We start from the raw sequence: 21861 nt of genomic DNA, 5'->3' as shown, positions 1-21861 counted from the left end.
GGAAACTGCAGCTACAGACGTAATTCCACAGGTAGCTGTGTTACATCAATGGCTCATAAAGCACTGAAAGAGATTCAGCCTGAGGGGAGGCTTTCTGATTCTCATTTGAAAAATAGAGGCCAGGCGGGGTGGCTCACGCCTGTAATCCTACCTGTAATCCTAGCACTCAGAGAGGCCCAGGTGGGAGGATTGCTCAAGGTCAGGAGTTCAAAACCAGCCTGAGCAAGAGCGAGACCCCGTCTCTACTAAAAATAGAAAGAAATTAATTGATCAACTAAAAATATATAGAAAAAATGAGCCGGGCATGGTGGTGCATGCCTGTTAGTCCCAGCTACTCGGGAGGCTGAGGCAGGAGGATCGCTTGAGCCCGGGAATTTGAGGTTGCTGTGAGCTAGGCTGACACCACCGCACTCTTGCAGGGGCAACAGAGTGAGATTCTGTCTCAAAAAAAAAAAAAAAAAAAATAGAAATGTTAATAGCTGTCCTTTGTTGTTTACCACAGAAAGGACACTCTGTTAACATGCTTTGCCTTCTTATTTATATTTTAACCTTGAACAACCTTATGAGATCTTTTTAAAAATTAGATATTTATTATTAACCCTGTTTTACAGCTGGAAAAACTGAGGATCAGAGAGGTTAAGTAACTTTCTCCCAAGTCACCCAGGTACCAAGTGGGGGAGCCTGGATTGAAATAATGGCTTCAGGCAATTTGTCCCAAACAGGGGTGTGACATCATAGAGGCCCATACATCTCTGCTTTCTCTGTCTGTTTTATATCTGGGTCATTTTATCCTCCTACCGTTCTTCTTCACTCCCAAGTTTAGATCTTGGGGTTTTCGCTCGAGATCTCCGAAGAGCCTGAAATTGGCCTTCCTTCCCTTGTGTCATTATCTGTCACATGCACTGTGATAGCGGCCACTTCGGGCTGTCCTCAACCGGTGCTTAACGGCAAAGAAGTTATCCTCAAAAAATTACTCTCATCCACTGCCCTGTGTCCTATACGTACGCACACTCTTAATCTAGAGCCACGTGGCATTCAGATTCAGAGACGAGCCAGGTCGGACGGGCTCTTTGCTAACACATCTGGAGACCGACTTCATTTTACAGAGGGGGAACATGAGTCCCTGGGTGGGGGAGTGAGTTGTCCGAGCTCATGCAGTGCGTTGGTGCCAGTGCTGGGACTTGAACCCAGGCTTCACGACTCCTCCTCCAGTGCTCTTTCTGCTCTAACCCCCGGCTGTCTGCTCTGTAGTATTTAAATGTGTGCTCACATAAGGAGGGAAAGAGACTGCTGATCTCCTCCATCTACACAAACTGTCTGCGCTGGGGAGCGGGGCAGAGCATGGTCAAAAAAGACGGAAAGTGTTATCTGTGGCTTCACCCTGCTCTGCTCAGCTGAGCTAGATTGCTATCTTCCGAGCAGCAGTGCCACCGTCTTGTTGGAAATGATGAAACATTTGCGATTGACCTCCAGTGACAGAGGTTTGGGGTGGGGCTGGGGACGGGCGGGGGAGACGTTTCCATGAGGCCATCGCTGAAACCCAGGCCAGGATCAGACCTTGCTCATGGTCCCGGGGGTAAGTACTGTCGGGGCAGGTAGGATTTTGAATTAGTTTGAAGGGTGTGCATTTGTTTGTGAATGTGTATGTGTTGAAGTTTTAGAGAGGATTCTCCGTTTATGTGCTGGGATTCCAGGGTGTGGAATTCAATTTGCAATCAGCTTGGAGTGAGCCTAAGATTCAGCAGTTCGCACTCTATGGGCATTAATCTCTCATTCCTGAGACCTGGGATCTGTCTGCCTTCGCAGCAGCAGCCGTTAGGGCTCTGGCTAGAAAGTGCATAGACTTTGGATCCAGAAAAAACTGGTTTCAAATCCTCACTTTACTAAACTTTTGTAAGCCTCGGTTTCCTCATCTGTAAAATGGGTATAAAAACACCTGTTGTACGGGGTTGCTACAAGGATTCAGACAATATACATTTAGTGCCAGTACAGTGCTCTATCAACAGTAGCTATTGCTGGTGCCTGTAGTCCCAGCTACTTGGGAGGCTGAGGCGGGAGGATCACTTGAGCCCAGGAGTTCTGGGCTGTAGTGTGCGGTGCCAATCAAATGTCCGCACTAAGTTCAGCATCAGTATGGTGACATCCCAGGAGTGGAGACCACCATTGCCTAAGGAGGTGTGAACCAAGCCAGGTCAGAAATGATGGAGCAGGTCCAAACTCCCATGCTGGTCCGCGCTGGGATCGTGCCTGTGAATAGCCACCACGCTCCAGCCTGGGCAACATAGTAAGACCCTTCTTAAAAAAAATGTAGCCATTAATTTTTTTGATAAGTCAAATGGGAGCCAGATCTCAGAGATACCTCCGCATAGCAGTGTTTTCCTTGGGATTTGCCTGAGCTGCAAGGTTCTAGTAGGTGTGGAGGGAAAGGATCAGCCTAGAAGTTTTAAAACGTTATGAGTAGAAGCCAGAAAATGCATGCTGTCAAAGGAAAAGCCACGCAAACATCTGGGCAAGGAAAGGCCGACAAGAACAACAGAACAGCAAGAGCCAACCCCTACAGAGAGCCCACTGTATGCCGGGAACGTTCTAAGAGCTTTCCGTGGTTTGCTTCATTTAATCTTCACGACACTGCAGATGTAGGTGCTATAAGTAGCTCTGCTTTCCAGTTGAGGAAACTGAGGCACCGGGGTGTTGAATGACTTGACTGAATCAGTGAAAGAAAACTGGAGAACTTCAGCGCAGAAAAGCGCCCCCAGACCAGGCCTTTCTCCAGCGTGTCGCCAGCCCGAGAAGGGGCTGGGAGCCGGATCAGGCACTCAAGGGAGACTTGCAGATTGGCTGCCCCTGCTTTTTGTTCTGTGTGTTGACCTTACCCTGTGAGCGTTGGCCATTCTACCCCATTGGCAATTCTACCACAATGCCTGAATTAGGATCGACTACATCATCGGTGGAACCTAGTGTGCAAAATGAAAATCTGGCGTCTCTTGTTCAAAAATTATTAAGAATTGAAAGACGGCAATGGCAAAGCATTAAGCCAAGTTGTGGGGCCCTTGTGAGCCCGGGACCCTGCTAGGTTGCACAGGCTGCAAGCCCAGGGAGCCCGCCCTGGCCCTGAGTCCCGATAAGGAGGCAGGAACAGTGCTAGAAGGTTCTCGTGCAACCCTCATGATAATTCTGTGAGGGAGATAATTGACTTACCAATGCAAAGAGGTGGAAACTGAGACTCAGGGATGTTAAGTGGCTCCCCCAAGTTTAAATAGTGTTTATTATTAATACATGTGAATTGATTTCATTGCTATGTGTACAGAGTATTACAAAATGCTTTCCCCATCCCCCACCCCCAGTGTCTCTAAGTACCATGCTATGACTGTGGACTGTAAAATATGGACTAGACATGGTCCCAGCCACCAAAGGCAGCATAATCTGTAGACGGTGCTTAGTATCTCTGAAATTCAACAGGCCAATTGAGGAAATGGAGAATAATCTGGCCCTTTACAATCCACCTGGAGCTTTGTGGGAACTAGCAAAAAGAATCTATGGACACTGTTAAAGTTGCTTGTAATTCTTTGTGTTTTTGCTGATTTAGCCTTGGAACTAAGTTGCACTCATGTTGCATCCATCTCAAGGAATTTCTTGCAAAAATGCTTCCCCTAAAATTACTAATCAGAAACTGGATGACTTGCTTTCCTCCTGAAAATATTGGCAGTCCCTGCAACTAGAAATAAGTGTGGCGAGAGATGCAGCTTCTCTGGTTGAGACCCCAAGTTGCTTTCTGGTTAATTTGAATCTAATCCTTTATGCCCATGTTAGAATCACGGCATTCTAGAACAACAAAATGTCAAGACTAAATCGATTTAGCCCACCGCCCTCATTTTATAGACGGGGAAACCGAGGCTCAGGGAGAGGAAGTGATGTGCCCAAGGTGGCTGAATTTATAAAGTCGCTGAGCTGGAGTGTTCGTCTAGATTCTCATCCCACATTCCAGAGGAGTCCTGACCACCCCCGACACGGTGACGGGAGCCAAAGAGAATCCAGAAGAGAGTTCTCTCATACCCAGGACAAAGGTGATGCCCTAAAGCTTTCTCATCCCCTTCCCCGTGGTATTTGGCAGACTCTGTTCCTCCCTTCCTGTATTTTGCCCTTCTCTGTCCCCTGGTGAGTGGGCTCGGTGACAGTCACCGGAGCAGGAAGACAGTCACTAGAGCAGGGACTATTTAGGACAAGGGGCTTCCCAGGACCCCATGGCTTGTACTACGGGTTGCTTATACCTCCCACCTGAAAATTATGAGTGAGCCCAGTGCTCCCACAGGGCCCCGTGTGTGTTTGTATAGGTAAGCCAGCTTGGGGTCGAATCTTCTTCGCTGTCCTAAGGATCATACCGTGTTGAGCACCCATATATTCCAGGCATTCCACTGAGCATTTTCTGGTTTTTTTGTGGTTTTTTTTTTTTTTTTTTGGGGACAGAGTCTCACTTTGTTGCCCAGGCTAGAGTGAGTGCCGTGGCGTCAGCCTAGCTCACAGCAACCTCAAACTCCTGGGCTCAAGCAATCCTCCTGCCTCAGCCTCCCAAGTAGCTGGGCCTGGCTAATTTTTTCTATATATTTTTAGTTGGCCAATTAATTTTTTTCTATTTTGAGTAGAGACAGGGGGTCTCGCTCTTGCTCAGGCTGGTCTCAAACTCCTGACCTCGAGCAATCCTCCCTCCTCGGCCTCCCAGAGTGCTAGGATTACAGGCGTGAGCCACTGCACCCGGCCTCCACTGAGCATTTTCAATCCTGTACGCGGCTTGGCGAAGGCTCTGGCTCCAAACCACCTGGGTTTAAATTCTGTCTCCTCCAGGGGGGATGAGGTCCTGGCTTTCTCACATGTAAAGTGAGGAGAACAATAGTACCTACCTCATATGGTTGTCATTCTGGGGACTAAACAAGATAGCATATTTAAAATGTTTTTATGGTGCTGGCATGTACATAGTAAACACACAACACGTGTGAGCTAAAAACACGAAACAGGTGCCACCTGCATTTTACAGATCTGTCACCGAGGCTAGAGGGGTAAAGAAACTCACAGCTGAGAAGCCCAGGGCTGAAATCGCAGCTCAGCCTGTCTGGCCACAAGTCCCCACACCTGGCCTTTCTCTTGCACTCACTCGCCGTTTTCACTCACTCACTCAGTGTTTTCCACATTATCTTATTTACATGTGGTCAAATATGGATCGAACGCTGTCGGAAGCCAACCAATTCCACTAAAGCTGTCCCCTGCAGCTGGGTGGCATTCAACCCTCTTCCCATCCACCCACTGTCTGTTCTTCAAATAATGCCCTCTCGGTGACTCTCCTTCTATCACACGGGGATCTCTTTTTCCTCTGAAATATAATGTGTTATTGACGCCACTTCTTCTGGAAATTCATCATTCTTCTGCTGTGGCATTTCTTCTGCTTTTTGACTTTTCATATGTGTGTATACACACACACATATATATGTATATGAATTTTTTTTTTTTTTAATTTAAGACAGGATCTCACTGTGTTGCCCAGGCTGGAAATGCAGTGGTGCAATCACAGCTCACTGCAGCCTCAAACTCCTGGGCTCAAGCGATCCTCCTGCCTCAGCCTCCCCAGTTGCTGGGACTACAGGCATGAACCACTGTGCCCTGCCAACTTTTTATATATTATTTTCCAAGTACAAATGAGCTCTTGAAGGTGCAAATGGCTTTCTCTCCTTCATGCTGTCGGAGTAGTTCACACAGGGCCATGCACATAGACCACTCAGTCGATATTTGATTGACTGAAGTTCAGACATCTAGCCGATTATCTCCATGTTCTATCGACGTGATGCGCTATAATTTACGTAGATAAATTTGGTGGCGCGCTAACTTAAGACACTCAGGAAATCTGGGCTTGTTTCAGTGTTTTAAAACATTTTTTGACTGTAATTAATAACAATGTATCGTATTCTTAAAAATTGCTAAGAGTGTAGATTTTATGTGTTGGCACCACAAAACCTAATAAATATATGAAGTCATGCATATGTTAATTACTTGATTAATTACTGGATTTGGTGAACTGAATCAAATTGATTGGGTGGGTTATTGCTGAACTAATATGATAGAGAAAGAAGTTTAATGACCCAGAGTTTTCTCTCTTTGCAATTTTTCTTTCTTTTTATGTTCACTTTTTACAGGGTGATTGTGTTGTATGTAGCTAAATACAACTGCATTCTACCTTTTCACCGGACAGGTTTATTTCTCCAGACGAATTCTTCCTAAATGTAATTTTAAATGGCCATATAATATTCCATTTATCCCTTAGCCCTAATTTATTTAGTTTTTGGTTTTTTATTTAGAGTGTTTCCCATTTTTCACTTTTATAATCACTACTGTCTAGAGCTCTTTTGCAGTAATAGCTTCGGATTATTTGTAAATTGTCTGTTCCACACACTTTATCCATTTACCATTTGGCGATTCTAGTGTTTTTCTTAACAATTTATGTTAACAATTTATGTTAAGAAAAAGATGTAAACTCTTCAAAATTGTGCTTTGCCATACTTACCCAACTTTTTTGTCCATTTGCCTTTAAAACTTAACTTACGAAGTTTTCATATTTTAGAGTCAAATCTATTTTTCATGTATTCCTTTGTGATTTTTTCCATTGCATCTAAACTGAGAAAGTTTTCTCCCATCTGGGGATTTAATAAATATTATTATGTATATGAATATCAAATCCCATTTCATTCTCATTTTAATGGCTCAATTTAAAAGTATTTACGTCCTTAATCCCTTTGGAATTTATTTTGTTATCTAGTATTTTCTTTTTCCCTACAGGCAGCTATCCTATTGTCCCATGCGTAATGTTTGTTAAATAATGCTTTCCTCTCCTCCACTTGCTTTGTGAACCACTTTTGTGACAGATTTATTGTACACACTGGCATATTATTTTCAAGTCTACGCTACTTTTAAAAAGTGATAGTCAGAAACCTACATTGTAACAATTCCTTTTCAAATATTACTCCATTCTTCTTGATTGTTCTTATTTTTCCCCAGATAAATTTTAGAATAATCTTGAGTTACAAAAAATTTTCACTGCCATTTTGATTGGAATTATATTGAATCAATAAGTTAATTTCAAAAGGGATCTTTTAAAGTGTTCTATCTTCTCAATCTGAAACGTAACACGTCTTTTGATTAGTTTAAGCCTTTTATATCTCTCAGTAAATTTTTATTATTTTCTTCAAAGATTTTCTGATAATTAAGATGCTTTTAGATATTTCTTTCTTTTTTTTTTTTTCTTTTGAGACAGAGTCTCGCTTTGTTGCCCAGGCTAGAGTGAGTGCCGTGGCGTCAGCCTAGCTCACAGCAACCTCAATCTCCTGGGCTCAAGCGATCCTCCTGCCTCAGCCTCCCGAGTAGCTGGGACTACAGGCATGCGCCACCATGCCCAGCTAATTTTTTCTATATATATTAGTTGGCCAATTAATTTCTTTCTATTTATAGTAGAGACTGGGTCTTGCTCTTGCTCAGGCTGGTTTCGAACTTCCAACCTTGAGCAATCCGCCCGCCTCGGCCTCCCAGAGTGCTGGGATGACAGACGTGAGCCACGGCGCCCAGCCAAGATGCTTTTAGATATTTCTGTTGTGGTGGTTGCTAAATCTCATGGTACTTTTTCCCATTCTATTTTTTGTCCTTTGCTGGTATACTAATAAGAACAGCTGGTAATTTTAGAATATTTATCCTCTCTACAGGACGTTACTGGGTAGCCTCATTAATTCCACTAGTTTTGCAAGGGATTCTTTTGGGATTTCTAGGTATAAAATCATATATTTTGCAAATAAGGTTGAGTTTGATTTCTCCTTGCCCAAAGCTATACTTTCATTTCTTTAATGCAGCAGTTAATAGCTCAGGCTCCAGCACCTGCTTCTGTACTCCTGCCTCAGTACGAAGCCCCGTGAACTCTTTTCACCATCTTAAGCATGTTAAGTAACCTCTCTGTGTCTAGTTTTATCCTCTGTTAATTGGAAATAATAATAGTACCTATTTCCTGGGGTGGTTTTGAGAATTGGATGAGTTAATATATCTAAAAGTGTCTGCCACATAGAACATACTTGATAAATTTTTATATCCTTATTATTATAAGAGGTTGGAGGAATTTTCAATTTCCAGGAATTAGAACTTCTAGGACTAATTTCAAAAAATGGTCACAGCAGACATCCTTGTCCTCAGATAACTGCTAAAATATTTTACCATTTGTTAAGATAGTGCTTATTTGGTGCAGTTATCAGTCCTGCACCAATTTATTATTCTCTATTGTAGTAAGAAACGCTCCTCATATTTTATGAACTGGAAAAAATTAGAAAGGAGTATTCAATTTCATCAAATACTCTTTGCACTTTACCAAGATCATCATTTCTAAAACTGGATCTATCGATGTCATATTTGTACTATATAAAAGGCAGCTCCCTGTAATGATTGGGATTCAGGCGTTTGAGTCAGTGACTCCCCCAACCAGGGAACAAGACAAATCGTTCAACCTCTCTACGCCTTGGTTTCATCATCTATGCAATGGTGGTCATGGCTATTTTCATAGAGTGAGAGGATTAAAGTACGTGATAAATTCTCAGTGTTAGTTTCCATTGTTGTGATAATCGATTTCCTGGCCATGCTGGGCTAACTTCTTGATATCACCATATGTTTTTCTCTGTATTCATACGTGAGATGGGCCTACAGAGTTTTCCATCTTTTTCTGTGCCCTAAATTGGCCTACAGTACATAAGAATTACATGTTCCCTGAAAGTTTGAAATAACTCTTTTGTCAAACCATCTAGATATGGATTTTTAGGAGATAACTCTGATAATGCTTTTACTTTCTAAATAATGATAGCTGGCAATAGTGGATGCTTATTATGATGTGCCCAAAACCATAATAACTATTACGCATACCTCATCTTATTCCGTCCTCAGAAGTATCATTTATATTCATCGTATCCAATCCTGACACTAGTGAGTATTGTCCCATCATATATATGAGAAGACTGAGGCTTTGAGAGGTTAATAACCAGGCCAACCTCAGGCAGGGAATGAGTGGGGATTTCAACCCAAGCAGTCTGACTCCAACATTAGTGGCCAGAAACTATGCTGCTTCCCAAATTTCTTTCCTGTTATTGTGCTTAGGTTTTAGTCTGTTTAAGTTTCCTGTGCTTGGCCGGGCGCGGTGGCTCACGCCTGTAATCCTAGCACTCTGGGAGGCCGAGGCGGGCAGATTGCTCGAGGTCAGGAGTTCGAAACCAGCCTGAGCAAGAGCGAGACCCCGTCTCTACTATAAATAGAAAGAAATCAATTGGCCAACTAATATATATAGAAAAAATGAGCCGGGCATGGTGGTACATGCCTGTAGTCCCAGCTACTCGGGAGGCTGAGGCAGAAGGATCGCTTGAGCCCAGGAGTTTGAGGTTGCTGTGAGCTAGGCTGATGCCACGGCACTCACTCTAGCCTGGGCAACAAAGTGAGACTCTGTCTCAAAAAAAAAAAAAAGTTTCCTGTGCTTTGTGGAATCAATTTTGCTAATTTATTTTTTTTTTCAGGAAATCACCAATTTTATTGAGATCACATCCCAAAAATCTTAGTCGCCCCACAATTTTTTTTTTATCTCTCTGACTCTGTGGTTATATTCCCTATGTCATGGTGGCGCACGCCTGTAGTCCCAGCTACTTGGGAGGCTGAGGCAGGAGGATCGCTGGAGCCCAGGAGTGTGAGGTTGGAATGAGTTATGATGACACCACTGTACTCTAGCCTGGGTGACAGAGCAATAGGCTGTCTCAAAAAGAAAAAAAAAAAAATAGAACAGAATGCTTAGGGCTGGAAAGCGTCTTAGGAGGACCTTGCTGAGCCCGCTAATTCACTAGGGCCTTGAGGAGACTGCTGCCCGTCCAAGGTCTCACCATTAGCAGGTAATAGAGCTGGGAGAAGCTAATTTTAAAAAAATTGATAAAGTCAGTCTAACAATGTTGACAATGTTGACAAGTAATTGTCATTACTTTAATCTGTATGATTTTCAGAGAAACAATCTTTTTTTTTTTTTTTTTTTTTTTTTGAGACAGAGTCTAGCTTTCTTGCCTAGGCTAGAGTGAGTGCCGTGGCGTCAGCCTAGCTCACAGCAACCTCAAACTCCTGGGCTCAAGCCATCCTCCTGCCTCAGCCTCCCAAGTAGCTGGGACTACAGGCACAAGCCATCATGCCCGGCTGATTTTTATATATATATATATTAGTTGGCCAATTAATTTCTTTCTATTTTTATGGTAGAGACGGGGTCTCGCTCAGGCTGGTTTTGAACTCCTGACCTTGAGCAATCCACCCGCCTCGGCCTCCCAGAGTGCTAGGATTACAGGCGTGAGCCACCGCGCCCGGCCTGAAACAATCTTTTTTTGTGTGTGTGACCTCATTTTAAATCATTCTTTCTAGAATAAATCAATCCTGAGAAAACAGAGTGTCGAGCAGGAAAAGGGGCGTCCTTTTTTCCGCCCCTGGCGTTATGCTGCGTGCGTTATTAATAGGAAGGCCGTGAGAAAGCTCATTCATCAATAGAGGAGGGAAATTTAATAAAATGGAATCCGGCTTTGACTATAGCTCTGAAGCACACAGAATAAATGCTCCCAGCACCCTGATGGAGTGTGGTTTTGAGGCGCCTGGCAGGCACTGCACAGTGTGGGCCTGGGTGTCAAAATTCAGCACAGTGGACGAGCGCAGGACAGTCCCCACCCTGACGCTGGACCGAGATGTACTAAGCTCTCACGCGGTCCAGGAGCTTTTTCACAACATAATTACCTTAAATTACTCATTTCCTACTTATTTGGGGGAGGGAGGGATGTGTGCACCCACATGAGCAGATGTTTTGCTGATTTTCTGCCTGATCAGCAATCATCAATTAGACCCCAAGGAACAAGCTGCTCATTGTGGTTAGGGGCCATTAACCACTTAAATAATGACATCTGTCATAATTTTCATACCTCATCCTGTCCTGGATCTTCCTTATCTCCAAACTGTACTCAAAAAAGAAAATGCTTAAGTTTTCTAAAATAGAGCAACCCAATTTTTATTATTTATTTATTTATTTTTCTTTTTTTTGAGGCAGAGTCTCACTCTGTTGCCCAGACTAGAGTGCCGTGGCATCAGCCTAGCTCACAGCAACCTCAAACTCCTGGGCTCAAGCTATCCTCCTGCCTCAGCCTCCCGAGTAGCTGGGACTACAGGCATGCACCACGATGTCCGGCTAATTTTTATATATATATACATTTTTAGTTGGCCAATTAATTTCTTTCTATTTTTAGTAGAGACGGGGTCTCACTCTTGCTGAGACTGGTTTTGAATTTCTGACCTTGAGCGATCTTCCCGCCTCGGCCTCCCAGAGTGCTAGGATTAGAGGCATGAGCCACTGTGCCCGGCTTCCAACCCAATTTTTAGTATCGATTTACACTAGTCACATTTGTGGTGGTGTGTTTTAGGGTTGAATAATACCTGATAATGATTGAGTGCTTCCCATGTGCCTGGCATTGTATAAAGGTCTTAAAAAACAGCAGAAATCACTGAGCCCACACAAGAACTCTGTGAAGTAGATACTATTATTCTCCCCATTTTACAGGCATAAAAACTGAGGCACTGAATTCAATAATTCACATCTACAAGGGTACGAAACTGGGATCTATATTTAGCTCTGGCTGAAGTCTATGCTGTATACTGCTTTCATTTAACACAGCTGCTGTGTGTCATTTGGTCAGTAAGATACTCATAGTATATTTAAACGATGGAAGAAAGTTTTAGTTTTGTATAAAGAGCCAAAATAAGGGCCGGGCGTGGTGGCTCACGCCTGTAATCCTAGCACTCTGGGTGGCCGAGGCGGGAGGATTGCTCGAAGTCAGGAGTTCGAGACCAGCCTGAGCAAGAGTGAGACCCCCGTCTCTAAAACTAGAAAGAAATTAGCTGTACAACTAAAAATACATAGAAAAAATTAGCTGGGCACTGTGGCGCATGCCTGTAGTCCCAGCTACTGGGAAGGCTGATGCAGAAGGATTGCTTGAGCTGGGAGTTTGAGGTTGCTGTGAGCTAGGCTGATGCCACGGCACTCTAGTTTGAGCATTAGAGTGAGACTCTGTCTCAAAAAAAAAAAAAAAAAAAAAAAAAAGCCAAAATAAGATGTTAGTTTTAAAATAACAAAACATTTATCAAATACAGTGATTCTCAACTGGGAGCATTTGGGAATGCATGTGGTCATGTTGCTAGTCGCTTGACCTCTGACCTTGGTGGGACTTCAGGATGCTCCATGTCCTGCAGTGTGTACAACAGTTCTAGACAGCGAGGCCTTGCCTAGCCCCCAAATCTCAGGCACTAGTGGCAAACACTGATAGAGCGAAATGGTGGTAGTTTAAAATGACGCTATCAAACTCCGGGGAGGCAAACTGATGCCTTCAGGGATCAGTGAGGAACTGAAGGGAACAAATCCCATTTTAGGGCCTAAAAATTCAAGCCTCTAAAGCACATCACCAGACAAAAATCATCTAGGTGCCAAATTTGGCCTGCGAGTCCCCGAATTGGGTCCTTTTAATGGAGGTTTCTCTGATCGGAAAACACGTGTATGATGCTAAGTGAAGAAGAAGATACTAATCTGCAGGATCACATGTTTTTAAAAGATTGTATATGTGTACACACATATTTGCACATTCACACATTTATAGAGTACACATATTCAAGAAAATATCGAGAACATTTTTTGGAAGGATACGGAATACCATTTGAGATGATTCTGTAAAATGCTTTATCATTTATATTTTTAATTCTTCTACAAATATCTATTAGTTGTGTAGTTTTTAATAAATAAATCAGGAGAGGAGCCTTAAAAAATGGAAGACTTGGAGTGTCATATTAGGACACCACCCTGGCTTACTGGCCATCCTCTTTAGGGGGAAAATGGTTTCGGTGATTAAGGACAAATGAGACATTCGATATTAGGTAACCAATACTAACCGCGCCAGAGTTCCTTTAAAAATGGAACATTGTTGATTTCCCAAACCAGCTTCTAGCCCCTTTCCACAATTTTTGTGTCTTCTGTGATGCCATAAATCTCTCTGTGTCAAGTCCAACCTTCCTTATATGGCCGTCCCAGCAGGAGTATTGAAGGGCCCCAGCTGAGAGGATTTTATGCACATTAGAGTTTGACCAACTTCCTTGGCAGTGGAATAAAATTGCCTCTCCCCCCACCCCCAGCCCCGACCCTCCCGCCAAAAGGTTTACAGGTCTGCAGCGGGTCGGTGGGCACGACCTCGTCTCAGTGCTCAGCAAGTATTTATTGCAAAGGCTTGGAAATTATCATGACTTTGCATATAGCAAAAAAAAACAAAAAACAAAAAAAACCCTCTATATTTGCCAACACATTGATGGAATTCATAAACTGTTTTTTAAAATAAACTTATTTGTGAGGGTATAAGAGCATCCGCGCAGCCCAATGAAGCAGCGTGTGCATTTAAGATGTGGACGTCTTCAAAGTAACCGCAGCAGTGCATTTGCTCGGGGAGGACCCCTTGTGTCTGCAGCAGTGGGCGACACTCGTGTTGGGCAGAGGGGCATGGTTAGAGCTGGGCTGTGGACTAAGAGCCCGAATGTAGCCATGGCCACACCCAACTGCGTGACCTCAGGCTCACTCCCCTCTCTGAGCCTCTGTGGCTGGTCATGGAAGGAGGGTGATCGCAGCTGTGTCATAGGATTGTTGCGTGCCTTGGTAAGGGGGCCGTGGCGGGTGTGCCAGGGGCTCGGTACTATGGTTGTCATCAAGTAAGTGATCACCCACTGGCCATTAGGTATTGACGTTGTTACTGCCTATTTTACAGACTCAGAAACTGAAATCTGGGGAGAGGAAAGCACATGACCCCCAAGCCACCACGTCTGCCTGGGGGACATTTGGGCACAGAGCCCAGGAGTCCTGACCGGCTGCCTTGCCTCCTGCAGGTCTCCGGGAAAGTCCTGCCGGTGGCCCCACTTGGAGACGAGCGCCCGGGGTGGTTCCTCAAAGTGCCTGAGCCCCACTTAGGAGCGAGCAGCTCACCATGCTGACGGAGTGAGTGGGCTGAGAAGAGCCAGACGGGGCTGCAGGCAGGCTGCCTGGGGCCTGCCTGGCTTCCAAGCAGGCAGACCACCCTCCCCGGCTGCCCCAGCCGCATTGCCCAGAGAGGCATAGGGACCTGCTCTGGGACACACAGCAATGCCAGACGTCTGCCTCTGGCTGGGGCAGGGATAGGTTTGCAATTGTATTAACAATCTCTGCAATCTCTGACTTTGCCCCTTCTCCTTTCCCGACAGAGACATGAAGGTCTGGCATGGCTTAGTGATCGCGGTGGTGTCCCTCTTCCTGCAGGCCTGCCTCCTCGCAGCCACCAACTACCTGCTCAGCAGGCACATGGGTAACCGGCTCAGCATCCTCTCCCTCCCGTCACCCTCAGAGTCTGCCTTCCTCTGCCCAGACACACGCTGCTGCAACGCTTATGAGGAAGGGCTCGCTTAACCTGGGCCTAATTAAATTTCCTCATCACTGCCAAACGCTGAAAATGAAGGCACGGCTTTGCATTGTAGCAGATGGAAATACGGCTGGACTTAGAGATTAAACTAGAGATTGGTTTAAATTCTTGAACTGATTTATAACAGCAGGTGGAGAAGCTCTGTCTTGAGAGGGGATTGTAACTGGGGAAAATAAAATAGCACCGCTTTGGCTGTGCCAAGACAGGGGCTTGGGCAAGATGATGTCTAGAGGGTGTTTGCAGTAAAGGAAGCCTCGGTTTCTCCACCCATTCATTCATTCAACCAATATTTATCGAGCACCTAAGGCACTTTCTGGGCCCAGGCTATACAACAGCACACAACAGAGAACGAAACAATGATTGCAGCCCTATGGAACTTTCCTTCCATGGGATAAGAAATAAAATAAATAAGGCCCGCGCAGTGGCTCATGCCTGTAATCCTAGGACTCTGGGAGGCCGAGGCAGGCAGATTGCTTGAGGTCGGGAGTTCGAAACCAGCCTGAGCAAGAGCAAGACCCCATCTCTAATATAAATAGAAAGTTGGCCAACTAACATATATAGAAAAAATTAGCCAGGCATGGTGGTGCATGCCTGTAGTCCCAGCTACTCGGGAGGCTGAGGCAGGAGGATCGCTTGAGCCCAGGAGTTTGAGGTTGCTGGGAGCTAGGCCGATGCCACGGCACTCACTCTGGCCTGGGCAACAAAGAGCGAGACTCAGTCTCAGAAAAAAAAAAAAATATATATATATATATATATAATAAGATAAATAAGTAAAACATAGGCATGTTAGGCTATGGTAAGCGGTAGAAGGGAAAATGAAGGCAGGCAAGGAGATGCGGACTGGGGTGGCGGCACCCTGAGATGCTGACATTCGAGTGCAAATCGCAGGGCCTGAGAACCCAGTCGCACCTGCCAAGGCCGGAAGGCGGCGGCGCTGGGCACACGCCAGAAGGGGCAGAGAGGCCGGGAGGCCGGAGCAGAGGAGAAGGCGGAGAGAGGTGGCAGAGAGGCCGGAGAGGCAGGAGGGGTGAGGCCGAGGAGGGCCTCAGGCGCTGGGCTTGGCTTTGACTCCAAGGGGTCGAGCAGCCCCGAGGTCGGGAGGCCCGAGGGCTGAGCGCAGCGTTCAGGAGGCACTAGATTCAAGAGAGGACGTTCCCGACCCAGGCAGCTTCCTCTTTTGCCCTTTGCCCTCTCCCCGCTAGCCCACCAGACTGAACAGATGCTGAAAGGGGCCCGGCTCCAGACCCCCAAGCCCGGCTCTGCCCACTGTCAGCCGCCCGCTGCCAAGGAGATGGAGACTGGGACAGAGAGAAGCCCCGCTGTGGCTGACCCCCGTTACAGGCGTGAGTAAGGGGCCGGGGGAGAACTTGTCCTGAAGCTTATTTTGCTCTGTCTGGACACCCAGGGACACACACACTCCCCGCAGCAGTCCAAGTCCGTCCCGGCTGGCCCAAGCCTCCAGCCTGAGCCCCGCTCACACCTGCACCAGGCCAGGCCTTGCCAGCCCTCCTTCCTCAGAAGGGGGTTCAGTCTCTCACGTGGGGAGACCCTGCTGGGCTCCTGTGGGTCTAAGTTCTTCTCTGGGCTTGGGCATGTGCAAACAATTGCAGTGGGGCTTGGGGACTGTCTCTGCTCCTCTCTGTGATACTGTAAGATCATTTCTTCTGCTTGGCCAGCTAATAGCGGGGTTAAAATCTCCACCCCGTCTGCCCGCCTCCAGCCGTGGCCAGAGTCCGGGGCTGGCTCCAGGAGCTGCCCCCCCCCCCCAGAGGGACCCTTCCCCACGGTCTTAGATCTGCATGGGTGTCTGGGCGTTTGAACACATACAGGTCTCAGTGACGGTTCACGTCTGCATCGCCCTCCTGCAAGCGAGCCAACAGGAATGCCGCCACAGGCCAGGACACCCAACGGGTCACGGTTGACAGTGGAAATCGCTGCTTCAGCAGCAGGGCACCTGCCCACCCAGGGCGGCTCACTCACTGGAGATGGCACCGTCCCACGGGCTCATCTCTTGATTCGTGCGAGTTTGCTCTGCCCTTCTGATTTGATCTTTTCAGCTGCGATAAGGACTCCGTGTCTGCAGCAGCCAGACGGCGCGGAGCTGCTCACCGTGTCCGGTGTTGCGGCAGACGGGACAGGCGCCCAGTGCTGCCCCAGAGCCTGGCCGGCGTCAGAGCCTGGCTGACAGGGACCTCAGAGATCACTGCTCAGCCCTCTTGTTTCACAGGGGACACAAACCAGGTCACGAAAGGAGACGTGATCCACCTAGAGTTAATGACAACTTTGGACTACAAGCTGGGCCTGTGACTTCTGTCTGGGTGGGGCCACACTGTCCCCGTTGGCTTCTCTTTCCGGCAGACAGTCCTTCCCAAGCTCAGTCAAGCCTTGTGGATATTTTATTGATCTTAGGTGGAGTGCAATGAAGCAGCGGTGCCTGGACTCCTGGACATGTTTCTGCCTAATTTTGGAGGTTCTCTCTCCCACCATGAGTTCTCTGTTCTGTTTCCCCTTCTTTCTCTTTTGGGGGGCTAGGTATCTCTCTTCCCCATTCTACTCTGCATTGCCAGCTCTGCCTCTGTCTTTATCTGACAACAATAGAGTTCTCCCTTCCACTGTCTCTGTCCTCCCTTAACACCCTCTGGCTGGCCTTGGAAGAGGGACCGTTTCTGTTTCTCCCCAGATGACAGCGACACATCCTCAGACAGCTCGGACAGCTCCAGCAGCCCACCTCTCGCCCACCAGGTAATGGACAGGCCTGGTGACCTCAGTCTGGGGTCCCTGCTGCAAAACTCTGAGCACTCAGGCCACCCAAGCGATGGGGGTGGGAGCAAGAAAAGAGGGCTTCTTGAGTCACCACGGCATCCTTAGGTGACGGTGGCCAGGCTTCCACCCACAGCCCCCAAATCAGCACAGATCATCAAGGCAAAGTGGGTCTGAGCAGACTATGAAAATGAAGATGCTAAGAGGAGACCCCTCCCTCTCCCCCTACCCCAGTCACTGGGCCAAAATCTGCTCCGAGTCCTGACCTCGCTTGGATTGAGTCCCTGCATCTTACCGTCCCTTCTCCTCCACCTGCTCATCCGTAAGCCCATTCCCTGCAGACAGGAGGACAAAGCCATTGGTGCCTTCCTAATGGCCCCGGACTGCTTTTAGACACAGCTGCCTGGACCCAGGTCCTTCCCTACCAAGCCCTGGGCAAGCCCCTGTGAGCGAGCGCTCGGTGCCGGGGCCTCACCTCCTCCACGCATAGTAGAGATTTTGACCCCCACGTCTCTGCTTTTCTCCTAAGGCCACCAAGGATGTGAATTACACGCCAGTGGTTTTTTCGACCTCCGCAGGACTGAAAAACGAGTCTGCCCTGGACTATGAGAACATAAAGGAAGGCACGGATTATGTCAATGTCAATCCCAAAAGCCACGTGCCCAATTTCTGGACTTTTGTGAATCCTGCTGTTTGTGAGCCGGTGGAGTACACTCAAGTGGCCATGTGAATTCTAGATTTTTAAATGGGGTACAATTTTCTATGCATTCTCACACTTAATTTTTAGGGAAATACTTTTTTTTAAGGGATGGGCAAAAAAAAAAAAAAAAAAAAATAGGCCTATGCCCCAGCAAAGATTCAGATCAGATGTCAGGAAGAACTTCCAGGTAAAGCACTGGAGTCCATCAGCAAAGAAAGGAGTGAAGTCTCTCCCCACAAAAAATTTTTTTAAAGTTTTAATCAGCTGTAATAGAGTTCTGTTTGGCAGTCTTATGATTAAATGACGTCTCTTTGAGCTCTTTAATTATTGGCAATGAACAACGTCCTTAAAAGTTTTAAATAAAATTGCAACCACCAGTTCCTCCCTTTCTGTTGCCTAACCCTGCAGTGGTCCCTTTTTTGCAGTGATGTGTTTTGCCGAGTAACCCTGCTCTGCCCTCAGAACTTTAAATGGTCCATTTAAGAGGCCCGCCGTCCATCAACCTTTGAATTTGCTTATAATGACTGCGTTTCTTATGAGCAAAAGGTGGCAGATAGAATCCCGGTAAATGTCAACCAGCGCCACAATCTGTTATTTCAAGAAAGATCTTCCAAAACTCAATCCAATAAAATCCAATATCCATTCCCCAGGTATAACAAAAACCAATCAGGAATACAAGGACGCTTTCTTAACTTGATTAAGAACACTTATCTCAAACCAGCAGATTACATGATATTTAACTGTAAGGTCTTAGACACATTCCCATGAAGTCAGAAACAAAGTCAGAATGTCCATAAGCCTGCCATGTCCTTTATTATCTAACATGGTTCTGGAAGTTCTCATCCGTGCAATAAAACAGTTAACACAAATAAGAGCTATAACCTTTGGAAAGGGGGATAAATTTGTCATCGTTTGCAGATATCCTAGCCCTGGGAAACCACAGAGAATGAAAATGCTTTAAAATCAATAACGAGCAATATCCAATGTCTACAGAAATATATATTTTTTTCAACAGCTAATTAAGACATAAAATGAAAACATATGTGTTCACAATACCTAAACAAACATGCCGCCCAAATTGAAACTGTCGGCCTGTGCCTAGCTAAATTCAACCTGGCTTTCAGGTCTTAGGGACCCGAGATGTAGTAACTGCTCCACCTGCTGGCTGGGAGGGGCCTTGCAGGCTCCAGCGCTGGGAGCATGGGCGGACTTCCCTCTTTGTTCCTCCTACCCAGGGTGATCTACAGGGATGGTTCTGGTTTGGGTTTCTGGGGCTGGAAAATTTTGTTGGTCTGTTTGTTCCTTCACCATTTAGCTTCTGTTGTTGCCCCTCTCCTTAGAAAGATTTGCATAATGGACAACAAGAGATTCTACTGATTAGAGAGGCAGAATGAATGAGGAATAAACACCAACAATAACAACAACATTGTCCTTGCATAAAAAAATGAAACTCGACCTCTTATTGATGTCCTTCAAAAAGGAAAAAAAAGAAAAAAGGCCAGATGTGGTGGCTCAGCCCTGTAATCCTAGCACTCTGGGAAGCAGAGGTGGGAGGATCGCTTGAGATCAGGAGTTTGAGATCAGCCTGAGCAAAAGTGAGACCCTGTCTCTACTAAAAATGAAAAAAAATTAGCCGGGCATGGTGGTGTGCACCTGTAGTCCCAGCTACTCGGGAGGCTGAGGCAGGAGGATCGCTTGAGCCCAGGAGTTTGAAGTTGCTGTGAGCTAGACTGATGCAACGGCACTCTAGCCTAGGTGACAGAGCAAGACTCTGTCTCAAAAATAAAATAAAATTTAAAAAATAAATAAAAAGGAAAAAAAAATTTAAGAGTATGCTGAAAAGGTTCAGACAAGTTACAGTGCACCCAAGAGAGACTGGGCAGGGACAGTGCCAGGACAGTTCCCACTCCCGGAGAGGGGACAACTAGGGTGACACAGATAGGGTGCCTGCTTTCTACAGAATTATGGGACAGGCCCTGGGGAGTGGGAAGAGACATAAACAAAAAAGAAGACTTGATTATCTGGGGTTATCAGGGTGGGGTCAAAGCATCTAAGTCCTACTTGTGGGGACAGGAACACATAGAAAAGAACACGTAACAAAGGGAATTAACACAGAGAAATGAAAGCAAAGCCTATCAACGTTTAGATCTGGGGAAATAAAATGTTTAGGATCAGATGGACTTAATCAGAGAAACATCCCAGAGAGAGGTGATTTGTGAGCTTAGTGCAGGAAGAAGGGTAGAAAATCCACTGATGAAAGAAAAGGCAGAAAGAACAGGGACAGGCCTGGCAAGTGCTGTTCTTTCTGCCTTTCACACCTCTAATCCTAGCACTCTGGGAGGCCGAAGCACGAGGATGGCTTAAGGTCAGGAGTTCGAGACCAGCCTGAGCAAGAGCAAAACCCCGTTTCTACAAAAAATAGAAAAATTAGCCGGGTGTTGTGGCACATGCCTGTAGTCCCAGCTACTCGGGAGGCTGAGGCAGCAGGATCACTTGAGCCCAGGAGTTTGAGGTTGCTGTGAGCTAGGCTGACGCCATGGCACTCTAGCCCGGGCGACACAATAAGACTCTGGCTCAAAATAAATAAGTAAATAAAAGAGTAGAGTTGAAAATGTGACTCCACCAAGTGACTTACAGAGTTTTTGAACTTCAGTGACCCCTCAGATGCCCTAATATGTAAGAACGAAGGCTGATTTCACCTCCGAAGGAGTTTGAGCTGATAAGCTGATGACTAGAGCCAGCTAACAATTTGAGATAATCCTTAAAGTCATTGCAAGCCATGTTGCTAGAGATAAAATGGCCTTTTGTTCGTGATATTTCTGTGAGCTCAGAAGGTCAACTGTCTAAAATCCGTACGAATAGTCACCTGTGTGAGTAATCACCCTTTGAGGAACATAGTGTCCAGTTCAACGAAGTCACATTCTCCCATGTTGTATGTCATTGGCACCTCCAGGGGACAGTCATGCTGCTCCAGGCGGGGTTCCTGAACAGATGAGGACTGGAAAAAAAATCTCCCCAAAATTATCTGATGGTAAAATACAAAGACATTGGTTTGCTATTGGCAACCGGTAGATGGTTGGTTACATGCCAACGATGAACTGGGAATATAAACCTCAGCAGACCACAGCAAATGTGACCTGTTTCCAGTGAATTCTTGTTCTAAAGGAGCAAGCATCCCAATGCCCGCCATGGGGACTGCAGCAAAGTTCCATTACGTATCTCATGAGCCAACCAGACCTACTGGGGTGAGGAGGTATTTTATGCTATCAGTGGGTTTGTTTGCTCCTGGGATCAGAACATATTGCTGGGCCCAGGGAGGCTCTAAAGGGGCCTCCTAACCCATGCCCCCAGCCTCTAAAGCAGAACACAGTAAGGTAACTCCAGCTTATGTGGTTTTTTTGAGGTCCCACTGGCTCCCTTAAACACACACCCATGTGTCTCACTGCCCTGCAGGCAGGAATTTCTATGCTCACTGCAGTAGAAACTTCTTGTTCTTTGCCCTTGCCAAATACATCCTCCACGGGCGTAGAGAGAAGGAAGTGTATGTCCAGGTATCTCAGAGGGGCTGGGTCAAATGACAGGCCAAGGCTCTTCACAACTTACTTTAGGAGAAAGTTCACGATGGCATTGAGGCTGAGAGGCTGGGTGACTTTTCCAGCCTGTCTCTGTAGGGCATTACTGCTTTGTACCTCCAGGAGAAGTGAAGCACGTGCCCTGGATCTCAGCAATATTTGGCTGGAGAAGGGACCTTATTTGGATTGTCAGGAAGCAGCTGCCCAACTCAGCGCCCTCCCCAGCCCGGGCTCACTTTCAGCTCCACACTGCCACCTTGTGGCTCCAGGGCAAACTCCA

At 46.3% G+C, this 21861-nt stretch overlaps 1 protein-coding gene across 1 annotated transcript; it reads left to right on the top strand.

Moving 5' to 3' along the window:
- The first annotated feature begins 14081 nt into the window (after positions 1-14081).
- Positions 14082-18054, top strand: RHEX (regulator of hemoglobinization and erythroid cell expansion). Its single transcript, XM_012760277.2, has 5 exons — positions 14082-14092; positions 14335-14435; positions 15752-15892; positions 17230-17291; positions 17839-18054. Exons 1-5 carry the CDS (start codon positions 14082-14084, stop codon positions 18037-18039), a joined length of 516 nt encoding a protein of 171 aa, XP_012615731.2. The 3' UTR covers positions 18040-18054.
- Positions 18055-21861: the final 3807 nt, after the last annotated feature.

This window comes from Microcebus murinus, chromosome 23 (genome assembly GCF_040939455.1).
Source record: "Microcebus murinus isolate Inina chromosome 23, M.murinus_Inina_mat1.0, whole genome shotgun sequence".
Classification (NCBI taxonomy): domain Eukaryota; kingdom Metazoa; phylum Chordata; class Mammalia; order Primates; family Cheirogaleidae; genus Microcebus; species Microcebus murinus.
The sequence above is the reverse complement of the archived record's forward strand: the minus strand, read 5'-3'. Positions and strand labels throughout refer to the sequence as shown.